Below are 14,605 nucleotides of genomic sequence, written 5' to 3'. Positions count from 1 at the left end.
CACTTTTCACATGCAGACCAGCCAATCCAAGATCGTGTTTCCACCCACCTCCTTCTAACTTGCACACACCAACCTAATATTTCCTCTGCCCTAAATCAACCCAGGGTCAGCATCAGACCTGGGGCAGCCCCTATGCCCCTAAACCTACCAGAATTATTCAAACTAGCCAACCCTAAACTGTTGACCCTCCCCTGCATGCCTTTCCCATGGAAACTCCAATAAAGACTATGGCCTTGGTTTGCTCCTGCTTTTGCCTCCTGACTACCCTAATACTTACCCTGGGACCCTGCATGGCATGTTCCCTTCTCTCAGGAAATGTAAGTAATAAATTCTTCTGATTTCAATGGCCTTGACTTCTCCATGTGGTCACTTAGCCATACCTCTATAAATTAAATCCTGGGTATAATTTTAATACATAATTTATTCAATCCTCACAACAACCCTCTAAAAAGGCAAAGGAGGAAACTGAAGCATAGAGGGGCTAGATGTCTTATCTAATTCATTCTGCTAGTAAGCAGCAGAGATTGATTCCAACCAAGGGTCCTAGGCAGGCTCCTAACCTCCGCACTATGCTTGAGGTAACTGCCTGGGCAGTCCCTCCTCCTCCTGCAGAACCCAGAAAGCAGTACAGAAGGTCAAATCCCTTCTTTAGAGGTTCTCACAACAGTGAGAGTGCTCACAGTGGCAGCACTCATAGCAGTTGCAATTTTATTTGCTCACAGTGGCAGCACTCATTGCAGTTGCAATATCTGCCATTCCCCACTAGAATGAAGCTCTATTTCTTTGTAGGGACCATGTCTATCTTTGCTCACAGTGCTTTGCCCATAGTAAGTAGTCAATAATTATTTATTGAATTACTATGGTTGTCATGTATTAAGTTAAAAAGCAGGTTATAAAACAATATGGTGTATAACTATTTACATTAACATGTATATGTATATATAGATATCCATAGAAAAAAGGCTTAAAACCCATAAAATGATTAACAGTGGTGAGACTGAGAATATTTAATTTTTTTTTCTTTTTTTATCATATTTTCTATAAGAAACATTTATTACTTACATACTTTATTGATTATATATATTTTTAAGTTTTAAAGAAACTGCTTCCCAAAGTAAATGAATGGTACTAAGAAGTAGTAGATGTTCCACTGACTGAATATTATTTCAAACAGTAGAAAACTAAAGATGGCACCCAGTGAATAGGATTTGGGATGTGCAAAATCAGTGCCAATGAGGTAGACCAAACAATCAAACATAAAGAACATGGTAGGGGCCCAATAAATGAATGATCAAAGTATAAAATGGGGGGCAGATCCATGCAGGGGTAAAGGCCACAGTTTCTGGGAACTAGACTTCCCATGTCCAAATTCTTAGCTCACCACTTAACTATCTTAAGACCTTAGACAAGACACTTAACGTCTCTGTGCTCAGTTCCCTCTGTGTAAATAGAAATGGTGATCACAGTGTTCCTCATACAGTTGTATGGATTAAATGCATTAATATTTTTAAAGTTCCTAAAATGGTGCCTGCCCATTGTAAATGCTATAACAGTATTTATTCAATAAAATATAAAGCAGTGACTAAACACAATGTTGGTTATAACCAGAGATGTGCAGTGCAATGAAAAGGTGTTAGGTGCAGCCTAAATAATTGAGTTTTCTTTTTATACAATAGCAATAAAATAGGTGCTATTTTAAAAAGATGTTACCTTCTGGCCTGAGATCCCATAAACACCAATCAGTTCTTCAATTCCATCTATTACAAGTATGCATGGCTTTAAACTGATGGAAGCAATGAACACTTCAACAAGAAGTGAAAAAACCAAAACATGTGAGTCTTCATTAAGAATATCCGTTTCAAGCTGAATACCTATAGCATAGAAATTTGCTCAAATTAGGTGAAAATGTTTCCATCACTGCTAAAATATGTTAATAGGTTGGGGAGGCAGAAGAGGTTGGGAACAAAATGAGTACTATTCACAGCTGTACAGCTGACACATATATGTATATATGTGATTAGCATTCTCAAAATATTCAACCCAAAAGAGGTGGTGATATTTACCACCAGATGTCTCCAATACATTTTCAGGACTTTATATAAAAAATACTTTTTATGATCCAAAGCATTACTCTCATTTTCCAAAATGTTGAAATAAATTGTGTTACAAAGAGTTGGATGGGAAGAAGGAGAAGTCATGTGGTCTGTGAAGATTCTGCAACTCCTCAACATTAGGAGTCACAGCCACCACCCTGGACTCTTGCCTAGTTTCTTTGGTCCTAGCCCATCTTAAACCTAACAAAACCAATCTTAAATTCCTCAATGCACAATACTCAACCCCGGAACTTGGACCCTGGAAATCACTAGGGAGAACTAAGCTATGAACCATCAAAAGACAAAGGAAGTAATTTGAGAGGACCAACTTTCAGACTGTGATTAAGTGACCTAGTAGTAGCAACCCAAAATTGTAATCAACTACCTAATATCCTAAAAGCATTTTATTACATACAACTTCTATCTTGCTTTTATTTATTTATTTATTTATTTGGGGGGGGGCAGCTGGCCGGTATAGGGGGGATCCGAACCCCTGACCTTGGTGTTATAAGGCTATGCTCCAAGCAACTGAGCTAACCTGCCAGTCCTCTTGCTTTTGTTTTTTTTAAGCAATATTTTCCATTGAAATTTAGGCATATCAGCATCTAGAAAATCAAGTCATGTGCAGGAGCTTTAATTGATTAAGTCTCTCAGATGCTTTAAAATTCTGTTAGAGTCATTGAGAATAATTATGCTTAACAAATATTTATTGGTTGCCTATTATGTAAAAGTTCTTTGCTAGATGCCAAGAAGTGATAAAATGATCTGTAATATAAAGTCAAGGACTTAAAGGAAGTACAATGGGTTGTGTACACAACTGGCCACATTTCAAGGCAGAATATGAGTCCAAAGGCTACTGGAGTTTGATGCAGAACCCCCACAGTGAAGAAAAGCTCCATGTAGAAGACATTTGAGATGAGCCTTGGAGAACGCACAGGTAGAGATGAGGGGAAGGGCTATCATCAAGACAAGTCACAGTCAAAGGCCTGGAGGTAGGAAAGTCTGGTGAACTTTTGAAAACCAGGAAGCTGTTCAGAGCAGTGATTCTCAACAGAGGCACTTCCAGGAATTCCAGACATCCTACAACACGGGACAGTCACACACAACAAAGCTTTGTCCATGGTTCTAACTGACTTTCAAATGTTTTGTCGAACAGTTACATAGGGAAAAACTTTATAACTATCTGACCTAAAAACCAACTCCATTTTACATATAAACACAAAGCATTTTTTGCATGGTTTTAAAATACATTGAATTTTCTAGAATGTATTTACCATGTAAGTTGATGGAAGATTATATTGTTTTGTTTGAAATGACACCAAGATTTTTTTTCTGTTTTTTTCTTTTTACCTAACACCCATTGAGCAAACACCAAGATTTATTCATCATTTTGGAAAATCACAACAGCAATATTGCCCATGATGTTTGAGTCTTGAATATAACACACATGTCAATCTACACTTATAGACTGACACTTATTGCTTTTGTGGTGATTTTCCATATAGAAACACTGAGTCTTCTACTGGAATCACATCTGAGCATTTACATGTTGAAATATACATTATTTTATAATAAATTAATGTTTCTATATTTGTCTATATCACAGTAGAGTTGTATTGGGTTTTTTTAAGTTTATTTATTAATATTACTTTTAAAAAAAATTCTATGATATAAAAAAAAATTCTATGATGTTGCAGAGCAGTTGTGGGGGGAGGGGGAGAGGGGAAAGGGGAAGGAAATGGGGTGGGAGGAAGAAGGAGCAGAGGCGGTTGAGGCCTATGGCACACACGCGCGCACGCGCGTGCACGCGCACACACACACGGCACACACACACACACACACACGGCACACGGCACACGGCACACGGCACACACACACACACACACACACACACACACACACACACACACACACACACACACACACACACACACCCATTCCTGCATGGGAGACCAGGGAGCTTCCAGTGGTGGCTTGGTCATTGCTGGGCTGGATGCAGATGTCAGAGGGGTGTGGCTGAAGCTCTCAACACGCCCACCACTCCAGCTTGGGAGCCCTGGATAATTCCATGATCATTGCTGGGTGGGCTGGGGGTGTCAAGGGCATGGCTGAGGCCCAGGGCCCCCCATCCCTTGGGACTGGTTGTGGGTATTGGGGTGGCATGGCTGAGGACCCCAGCCCTCCCCCCTCCCTGGCTTGGTAGCCCAGGGGACTTCCCGTCCTTCTAGGTCTTAAGGTGTTCTTTGGTGATGAGAGTCCTTTGTTAGTTAATATCAAACTTTGTCTCTGGTCTGTGGATATTTTGTTTTTTCTTTCAGTTCTATGTTGGATTATTTGCTGTTCCCATCACTTAAACTCTGCACTGGAACTAATTTTTTGTCCTTTGCTTACTTCCAAAATGGGGGAACTTCCTGTAGGAACCAGCACTTGAGCTCTGTGGTTGAGCTAAATTGCTGCTTTGCTGCTGATTCCCTGGGGAAGGCTTTTTGTGCAGCTCAGGTTTTAATGATTGACTTTATAGGTGCTTCCAGGACTCATGAGATCTGATACACCAGGGTTGTATAGAAACTCTGGTCTTGGCCTGAGTCTCTTAGCAAACTAGACCACCTGCAGTTCTATATTCCTGATCAGTCTCCACTGAGTGGTCCTACACTGATTGGGGGGCAGATCCACTGTCCTTGCTGTGTCCCAGTGTTCCCCCAGTGGGCCCATCTCCCCCACCACCCATGCCCCCAAACACCTCCCATGGGACAGGCCATTGTTCAGTCCTTTGTAGTGATTCACCGGCCTCTGAGTGGCTCCTTTTTTTCAATTGTTGTGGCTCCTCGCTCCTGTATGGGTCCACAGGAACCCTAATAGTGGTCTTGCTGGCCTGGGGACCACCAATGCCCTCTTCTCCCCTGCCACCTCCAAGCAACTTCATCCGAAGGGCACAGCTGTGGCTTTTGCCAGCTCCTGCTCTATGCACTCAGCAGCTCCAGCCTGGAAGCAGCCAGGATTCCAAACAGTCCAAGAGGTTTTTTCTTTCTCTCATCATGGCTCCTCCTGCCTTCATGCACTCCATAGGTCTCTCCTCCTCCTCGTCCCCTGAGCTCTAGTGGCCCCAGCTTGGCTGTTATTGCTTTTTTACAGTTGCAAATTGGTTGATTTGTGGGAGAGAGTGATGCTGGGGACCATCTATTCCGCCATCTTGACCAGAAGCCCATATTGATTTTTAAAGTGATTTTTATATCACAAAATGACCATGAAATCAATGACTTAAAATTTTGTGTTTGTTTGTTTATTGAAACTTGATCAATTATACATATTCGTGGGGTACAGAGTTGACTATCAGTACTTGTATACAATTTGGGATGATCAAATCAGGATAATTAGGATGTTCATCATTACAATACGTAATCATTCTTTGTGTATATTAACCACTTTCTCACTGGTCCCTCTCCCCTCCCCCTTTCCCACTTCTATTAACCCCAGTTCTGTTCTCTCCTTCTGAAAGTTCAACGTATTATTGTGATTGTTGCTTCCTTTTTTCTTTCTCTCTTTCTTTCTTATTTATTTATTTACTTATTTAATTTTTAGCTCCTACGTATGAGTGAGAACATGCAGTACTTCTCCTTCTGTCTGGCTTATTTCACTTAACATAATTTTCTCCAAGTTCTTCAATGCTCCTGCAAATGGCAGAATTTCATTCCTTTTTATGGCAGAGTAGTATTCCATTGTGTATATATACCACATTTTCTTTATCCAGTCATCTGTCAATGGACAATTACGTTGGTTCCATATTTGGGCTATTGTAAATAGAGCTGCAGTGAACATGGGAGTACAGGTATCCCTTTGACATGATGATTTCCATTCCTTTGGATATGTACCCAGTAGTGAGATTGCTGAATCATATGGAAGTTCTATCTGCAGTTGTTTGAGAAACCTCCATACTGTTTTCCATGGCTGTGCTAATTTACAGTCCCATCAACAGTGCAGAAGAGTTCCCCTTTCCCCGCCTCCTCGCCAGCATTTTTTATTCTCATTTTTTTTAATAATGGCCAGTCTACCTGGGGTGAGATGATATCTCAATGTGGTTTTGATTTGCATTTCTCTAATGACTAGTGATGTTGAGCATTTTTTCATGTACCTATTGGCCATTTGTATATCTTCCTTTGAAAAATGTCTATTCATCTCCTTTGCCCATTTTTTAATTGGATTATTTGGTTTTTTTACTGTATAGTTCAAACCCCTCATTTTTTAGATGAGAAAACTGAGAGCTAGAGGGGTGAAGAGATTTGAACACACAGATCATCAGGAGCTTTTAAAACACTTATTTTCCTAATAATTTGTTCTCAAGCCTGTGTGGTCACCACTTCTTGGTGTGTTTGGCTCAATAGCACACACTACAGGAGTCCACAGAGGCATGGGTCATTCGCCTCTTCCACAAAGCTGGCAGAGAGGTTAAGTAACAAAACAATGTAAATGAACCTCAAGAGATACACACTGCCTAACCATCACTAGGCATAACATCACTAATAATAATCAGCAAAAAAATAATGCTAGGCAAAAAAATACTCAAGGATGATGCTTATGGATCTATATCTTTGTATATGAAGGAGAGCATATATGTTCAGTCCTCTTAAGAATCACATTTTGATTGATTATAATTATTTTTCCTCAAAATTATGTTGAAGATAAAGTCAGCATTACTAGTATTGAGAAATGATATTCAACTTTTCTCTTTATTCTGGCAGGACCAATCTGTCTCTACTAAATGACAATGGCCTGGTGCCAGATCTAAATGGTAACATCTCAAGTGTTTAATCACCCAATTAATGACTTAGCAATTGACTAACTTGTTCACTTTTATTGATGTTGTCTTTCATCATTCAACACAGATTCATTGAGACCTTCTATGTCTGTGCCAGGCACTGGGTATAAAATAGACATGATCTCTGCACTCACATGACTTATAGAGGGAGACAGACAATAAAGCATACAGCAGGACCATTTGTAAGTAGCCTGAGGATCAAGGAAGGCAAGTTCACAGTACTTGGAGGGAGACACTCACATAAACTAAAATACAATGAGAGTGGGGCTACCCTGAATGCCTGGGCAACATTGGGGGTGAAGGAGAGATGCAACTATCAGCCCCTCTTATAGAAGGAGTGACCTCTGAATAGGGCCTTAAAAGATGAGTAGAATTTTACTGGGAAAAGGCAGGGGTCGGGGGGTGGTAGGGGAGCGTTTCAGGAGAAGGGTAGTGAATGGACAAAGACATAAACAGATGGAAGTGACTGGTCAGCTCCAAGGAGACCAAACCTGTGGAGCAAAGGGCAAGAGACAAAGTTGGGAAGTCAGCAGGCCCAGGGTGCAAAGTTTGGGGAGCCCCACCAAGGATTTCTGCCCAATCCATATCACCACCATGAATGAGATGCTCCTGACATCCGATGCCAGGAGAGGACTCTGATGGAAATCATACACAAGTGTGGAATTTTCCTCTGCTGGCTCTAGGAGGCAAGACAGTGCAGAAATGAGGACTAGGCACTTCGAACTCAACAGAGACCTGAGTCTGAAACCACTGCTCTGCCCATGTGTAGCCATGTGGCCCTGCCATTCTGAGCTTCAGTCTCCTTATCTGGGATAACAATGCTGTAGATGGATCATTGAGAGCATTAAATGAGACACCCATAAAGCCCTTAGCACAGTGCCTGGTACACAGAAGGCCTTCAAGAATTAGAACTCATTGTTATTCAGAACGGCCACCAGGTCCCATGGGGTAACATGGTAAGGAAACATTTAAATGAGAAAGTCAGTGACTCTATCTGACTTGCAAAGCATGTTACAGAAAGCAAGGCAGGCAGGCAAGGGGTGTGGGAGTCTGGCAACCTGCCTACAGGCAGTTCTCCTCCAAAAGATCCCCTTATCCTAGAAAGAGGGGTTAGGACAGAGCAGCAGATACATGAGTGTCACAAGCATGTGTTTTGGTGTACCCAATAGGGAGGGCCCCAACCCACAGCCTACACAGGAACTGCAGCTGCAGAGAGCTGAAGCGAGGAACAGGAAAATGCTCTCTGCAGAGCAGCTGAAGCTTGCTGCCAGCCCCTGGCCGCTCAGGCCTGCTGTGTTCTCAGCAGCAGCACCTCCTCCTCTCTCCACATCCACCTCACCTGGGTGAAACCAGGCTTCTAGGCAAAGGCAGCCATGCTAATGACCCTGGGGCCAGCCTTCTATGCTCACCAGAGGCAGTGGCAACAGCTGCAAACCCTCTTGTATTGCGGTCCTTCCTCTCCTTAATCTAGCTAATGAATGGGAGTATCTTGTTTCCCTTAGCAGTCCCCCCACTCCCTGCTTCTTTCTGTAGCTCACTGAAGAATAATAACAGCAGCAATAGTATGTAACAACAACAGTAATATAATGGCAGCTGTGTGCCAGGTACCATTTTAAATTCTTTACATGTATTATCTTTTAATCCTCATACAGCCTTATTAGGGAGGTACTATTAATCCCATCCTCATTTTACAGATGAGAAATTGAGGCGCAGAGATCTTAAGCATACTGCCCAAGATCACAGATAGTAAGTAGCAGAGCCAGATGTGTGGGCCAAGTCCAGAACCACAGTCCTTCCCCTTAGCCTCCCACCAGGCATGTTCTTCCAGAGATAAAGGTGTCAAGTATTCATAGGCTGTTCCTGAATTTATTCTACTGTTGCCAGCCTGAAGATCTGTTTGTTAGAAAGATAGTGGCTGTTTTTACTTGGAGCTTTCTGCACCCCAAACATTCACTAAAATAATTCAGTTTGGGAATAAAATCCTAATTGGGCATGTACAACTGAGTTTACTTCATCAGCCTGGCCAGACTGAACACCTTTGGGATGTTCCAGAATAGGATTAGTTGCCTTTTAGAGAGAGTCACACCTACTTCTACTAATTTTGATTTTACCCACTTTCTATGCTCTGAGAAATGTAACCATAGAGAACTCACCCATATCCACTGCTACTTACTCACAGACACCTGCCACATGCAAAGAAACTCACACAGAAAGAAACTCAAATACCTGTCCCCTCATACAGAAATAATCTATATCCACCAAAACTCATCCTGGAACACCTACACGTTCGCTCAGGGCCCAGAGGCACATCCAAGTACATGCCCCTGCATGAGAAGAGATGAATTCCCATAAGCAGGCAAAGTCAGACAAATACAAACATGTAAGTACACAGCAGGTACCTAATAATAGCTAATATTGATCAGTGCTTACTATATGCCAAGCACTGAGCTAAGTGCCTTTGCCTTTCATACTTATTAATCTTCTCTCTCAACTACCTGTGAAGCACATTTTTTTTTATTATCCACATTTTACAAATAAGAAAACTGAGCCACAGAGAGTTAAAATAACTCACCCATATAATAAGTAGTGGCACAGGGTTCGAATGCAGGTGGTCAAACTCCCCAACTGCTCCTACAACAGAGTTGGGCACCACACAGGTGCCACACGTGATTGTTATCACTCACTGGCACATAGCATACTTTACATCTTAAATATCACATGTCAAAAGCTCTTGATTTCCTTCAAAACCTGCTTCCCCTTCCCTGTCCCACCAACGTTGTCTCATCTCAGTCAACAGCCCTCACCATCCATCTGGCTTCTGAAAGCAAAATCTGGGAGTGGTCCTCAATTCCTCCCTTTCCTTTAACCCCCACATTCAAATCCACAGCAAATTCTCACTCCGTCCAAAGCCCTCCACCTCCACAGCTACGGTCCTCCTCCTCCAAGCCACCATCATCTCTTGCTTGGACCATTGTGATGGCCTCTAACAAATGTCCCTATCTCCATGTTTGCTCCCTATACTCATTTTCTGAACATCAGCCTGATTTTGATCTTTTAAAAAAATCAATCAAATCATGTCATTCCCCTGCTCAAAACCCTCTGCTGGCTTCCCATTGCACTTACTAGAATCCAAACCTAACATTCTGGTCTACAAAGTGCAGATATGAAGTGGCCCTGCCTTCCCCTCCTGCTTCCTCTGGTAGCGCTCCCCCTGTGGTCCTCCACCACCTGGCCCCACTGGTCCTCTTTCCCTTCCTAAGTCATTCAACTTTGTTTCCAGCTTAGGAGCTGTACGTGTTACCTAAGTTGTTCACTTTGCCGGGAATATTCTTTCTTCCAGTCTCCGCATGGCTGGCTCCTTCTTGTCAATGAGAAGATGGTGACCTGTCCCACAAAAGTTCATGCTCCCCCTTCCATAAGGTGGGGTTAGCTTTCTATCCCCCCGTGATTCCCAGTGTGGAAACGTGGGCCCAGTGTGGCCAGGTTCTCAACAAATGAATGGGAATGAAAGTGCTATGTATCACTTCCACGCTGAAACTTTTAAGGAACAGGTGTGCCTTTTTCACTCTTTTTCCCCCCCTCTTCTAGCCAAAAGCAGAGGACTCTGAGGCCCTAGGGGATAACACAACCTCAAGATGGAAAGAACCTGTGTCCCCAAATCACCACCTGGAGGAAAGCTATTTGTTACCTACCTAAGAACCCCATATTAGACTGTTACATGAGCAAGAAATAAGCTTCCATTTGAGAAACAGTGAAATGGGATTTAGTTGAGAAACAGCAGCTGGAGACACCCTAACTAATACAGAGATATCTGCTTTTCTCAACTAGAACATTACATCTGTGAGAGCCATGACCTTATTTGCCTAGCTTATGCCTAGATTCCCAGAATCCAGAGGAGTGTCCGGCACAGAACAGGCAACAAATAAATATTCTGTGATGAATGAATGAATGAGTAAACGAATGTACTCAATAAATAGTTATTGAGTGGGATAGGAGGAGCAAAAGCTGAGAGGTGTGTCCCGTCTCAGGGCTTGGCACTAGTTTCCTGTAAAAATGCTATTCCTGAAATACCTTCCAGGTTCGCTCCCTGCTCTCCCTCGGGTGTTTATTTAAATGTCCCTTTCTCAGTGAGACTTTCCCAGACTACCCTGTTTAAAATCTTAATAGTTCCTACACACACCCTGCCAACCTTTTTTCTCTGCTTTGTTTTCTTCATAGAATTCACCATCATCTAACATTCTGTATCTTTCATTTAGTTACTCGTTAACTCTTTGTCCTCCCCACTTCCAATCACAGGAAAACTCCACGAGGGTAAGGACGTCTGTCCATTTTGTTCACTATTGTATCCCCACTGCCTAGAATAGTGCCCAGACACATAAAAGTACGCAATATTTGGTGAAAGAAAGAAAGAGAGAGAAAAAGGAGGGAGTGAGAGAGGAGGGAGGGAGAAAAAGAAAACTTAGCTCTGTGAGAGGAAGAGGTGGGTAGCTATGTAGATGAGGGAATACAGGGTTTAGATTAGAACAAGAGAACAACAGCCACATGAGCAGAAGAGAGAACCACTGATTTCTATCTCACCAGACATTTTCTGAATGAATGCAAAATTGGGTCCCATTACCGTAGTTTTTGTGCTGTAGTTCTGTGATGAAGTAATGGATCACAGACATGATGTCACTGCTTTCACAGGTGCTTCCCACGAAATGAGGGACCATCAACGCACTGGGGTATTTCTTTTTGAAATAATTCACCCAGGTGGCAATCAGAGTGGACTTCCCACAACCACGTTCTCCAGACAAGAGCAAAATAGACTTGTAAGCTGGAAGAGGATTTGTTCTGAAAAACAAAGGGGTAAATGCAGTCATTTCCCAGGAAGGACAGAGGGAAGGGAAAGGAGAGATTTTCTTACCTACTACATTTGGTCACTAAGAGGTATGAAGTTCTAGTCTCAATTTTGGCCTCAATTGGCTTCAAAGAAGTCACTCACCCTCTAGGCTTTAGCTTTGTCCTATGCAAAATTAGGAGAGTAGAGAGATGGTAACCTTGGAAGGCTCTTCCAGCTACACAGATGCTAGGGTTGTCCAATATGCACCTAGAGTTACATCGAGGCTCCCAAGGCCTGGGGAGGGAAACCCTACATACCAGTCCACTGCCCTTGGATTTGCCCTGTATATTCCTTCCTTGGGTTACCATCACCATTGCCAGGCTGGTCCTTGGTATATCAACATATTGGAAAAGAATAAGAAATTGAAACACTCATACGTCAAGAATTCCTATCAATCCTGATGACCAAGAAATTAGAAATTCAACTATATTACCATAATTATCAGTGACTCACTGAGAAGTAGCCTATCACCTACCAGGGTGTGTTAGCTGGTAGTACTCCATAAAAATGATTTCTTTGAACTGGCAGGAGCATTATATGACTTGTCTTGTCGCTTTATTTTTTAGAGAAAAGCTTCTGAATACGAAGAGGATTCTCAGGTCCATGTATATCACTGCATAGACTCTAGCCTTGTGCCCTACACAGTTGTGATCCAATATGTATGTGTCCAGTGATTTTCCAATGATGTCAGTACCATGAGAAGAGCATTTACCAGGCTTATCTTATTCACTGTTGGATATTTAGTGACTAGCACAGCATCTAACCATAAATTGTTGAATGAGTGAATAAAATAAAATAAATATACCTGATATTCAAATTCAGCAAAGCAAGAGGATCAGTGAAAACCCTTCAAAATAGAAACCCTAAAGCAGGGTCATTAAATAGCAGTTATTTTGTAACAATTCTATCTCAATTAATGTGAATTAGGAATCAGTGCTTTATTATTTTATTTCACCAACAAAACTGAATAGTCAAGTTTGATTTTATGTCCTACTTCCACTTTTTCCCTCTATCCTCAATCAAATGACCAGCATGAGCCTGCCTAAATATGTCATATAGATTGGTCATTGCTCTGCTCAAAAATAAAAGCCCAAATTCTCACAATGACCTGTGAGACCAGACAAGACCCACACCCTGCCCACTGTCCTTTACCCTCCACCCTAACCCTCTGCAACTCTTCCTGCACTCTGACTTCCTTCCAGCTGCCTGGCCTCCTTGCTATTTCTCCAGTCTCAGGGCCTCTGTGTTTGCTATTACCTCTGTCTGGAATGTTCTTCCAATCCATGTTTGCCTTTTTGCTCCCCCCCCCCCGTTTCTAGTAGTTACTCAAATGTCACCTTCTCAGTGAGGGCACCCTTCACCCTACCAGATGGCCTACTCCCTTCCAGTGTTTCGTTTTGCCCCATAGCACTTACAGACCTCAAGCATACTAAAAATTTTACATATTTATTGTGTTTATTGCCTATCTCCACAGTGCAAGCTCCATGGAGGCTGGGATTTTTCTCTTTTGTTCACTGCTGAATCCCGTGTCTAGAACAGTTCTTGGCACCTAGCAGGTAAAATCAGTGAAGGAAAAATGCAAATATGATGCAGTCACATAATTAGGGCTAGAGTCTTAATGACTTCTTCTCAAGAACAAATAGAAAGTGAAAACATTGCATTCTGTAGCTCCTTTCACAATAAGAAAAAAAGAATGCTATTCATCTATATGGTTGGTTATTAAGACAATGCTTTGAAACTTGAAAAGAACACTCCTTTTCTGTTGACCTGTACATGCTGTTCAGGAACACACAATACAGAGTGTCGTTTCCAAATGACAAAGCAAACAAAGCCCTGAATGCTTCCACACAGCTCATCTAAAAGGACTTATTTAATTGTTGTATTTTTACTGGGCATCCCAATTTGAGTTGTTCAATTGCAATACAATTTATTAAATTTCTCCTCCACTCTGAAATACTTACGATTACAACCTAAGTGATAAATAATTCATATACCAAAAAATTCACCATTTTAAAGTGTACACATCGGTGATTTTCATTATATTCACAAGGTTGTACAAACATCACCACTATTTAATTCCAAAACATTTTCAGCACCCCAGAAAGAAGCTCTGTACCCATTAGGAGTCATTCTCCATTTCTCTCACCACCCTCATTCCCTAGCAGCACTAACCACCTTTCTGTCTCTGTGGATTTGCCTATTCAAACCTAATATTTTTAACACATGACCTATATGTCCCTCCTATAGTCTCACAGACATTGACTGAGTGCCATGATTCAAACAAACTTTCTCTTCGCATGGGTCCCCAGAACCACAAGAACGTTGGCAGTTTTCTGCCTGACTGGATGGAGACAGTGGATGCTAAGCCTGGGGCACCAGTGGTGGAAGACAGCCCTTGGCCATCCCAGCCACTGTGGGTTTATTTCAAACCATAAAACTCTCACAGAATAAATGAGATCCACGGTAAGAGATGGAGGATGAGGATGGAAGAAATGAAACCATGCTAAGAACCTCCCCATTTCTAGGGGAGACTGGGAGGGACACAGACAGCCCCAGCTCTCCTTTTATGAGCCTCAGCTTCTTCATGCCTGTGGGGGTGGTGAACAGGGTTTATCACCATCCAGGGTGGGAAAGGCATGGAAAGGTTTTATTGTAGAAGACACTGTATGCAACAATAAAGAAGTACATATATTGAATAAGATAACTTGATTCTTTGTACAAAAACACAAATAATGATATAGCCCATGTCATTTTAGTAAGTGCTGGCTGAATATCTGAATGCAGTTAATAATGAGCTAATGATGTATGTGGAAGCTC

General features: G+C 42.0%; 1 protein-coding gene across 1 annotated transcript in view; it reads right to left on the bottom strand.

Annotated features, from left to right (window-relative positions):
* Positions 1 to 14,605, bottom strand: part of LOC134391541 (putative tetratricopeptide repeat protein 41) — a 56,328-nt gene that overhangs the window by 36,305 nt on the left and 5,418 nt on the right. The window contains exons 3-4 of the mRNA XM_063115519.1: positions 11,525 to 11,739; positions 1,711 to 1,871 (exon numbers count right to left, since the gene is read on the bottom strand). Coding sequence (XP_062971589.1) covers positions 1,711 to 1,871; positions 11,525 to 11,739 — 376 coding nt within the window. The remainder of the gene's footprint in view (positions 1 to 1,710; positions 1,872 to 11,524; positions 11,740 to 14,605) is intronic.

The sequence above is a fragment of the Cynocephalus volans genome, chromosome 12, assembly GCF_027409185.1.
Source record: "Cynocephalus volans isolate mCynVol1 chromosome 12, mCynVol1.pri, whole genome shotgun sequence".
Taxonomy (NCBI): Eukaryota; Metazoa; Chordata; class Mammalia; order Dermoptera; family Cynocephalidae; genus Cynocephalus; species Cynocephalus volans.
Note: the sequence above shows the minus strand (reverse complement) of the source record. Positions and strands in the feature narration are given on the sequence as shown.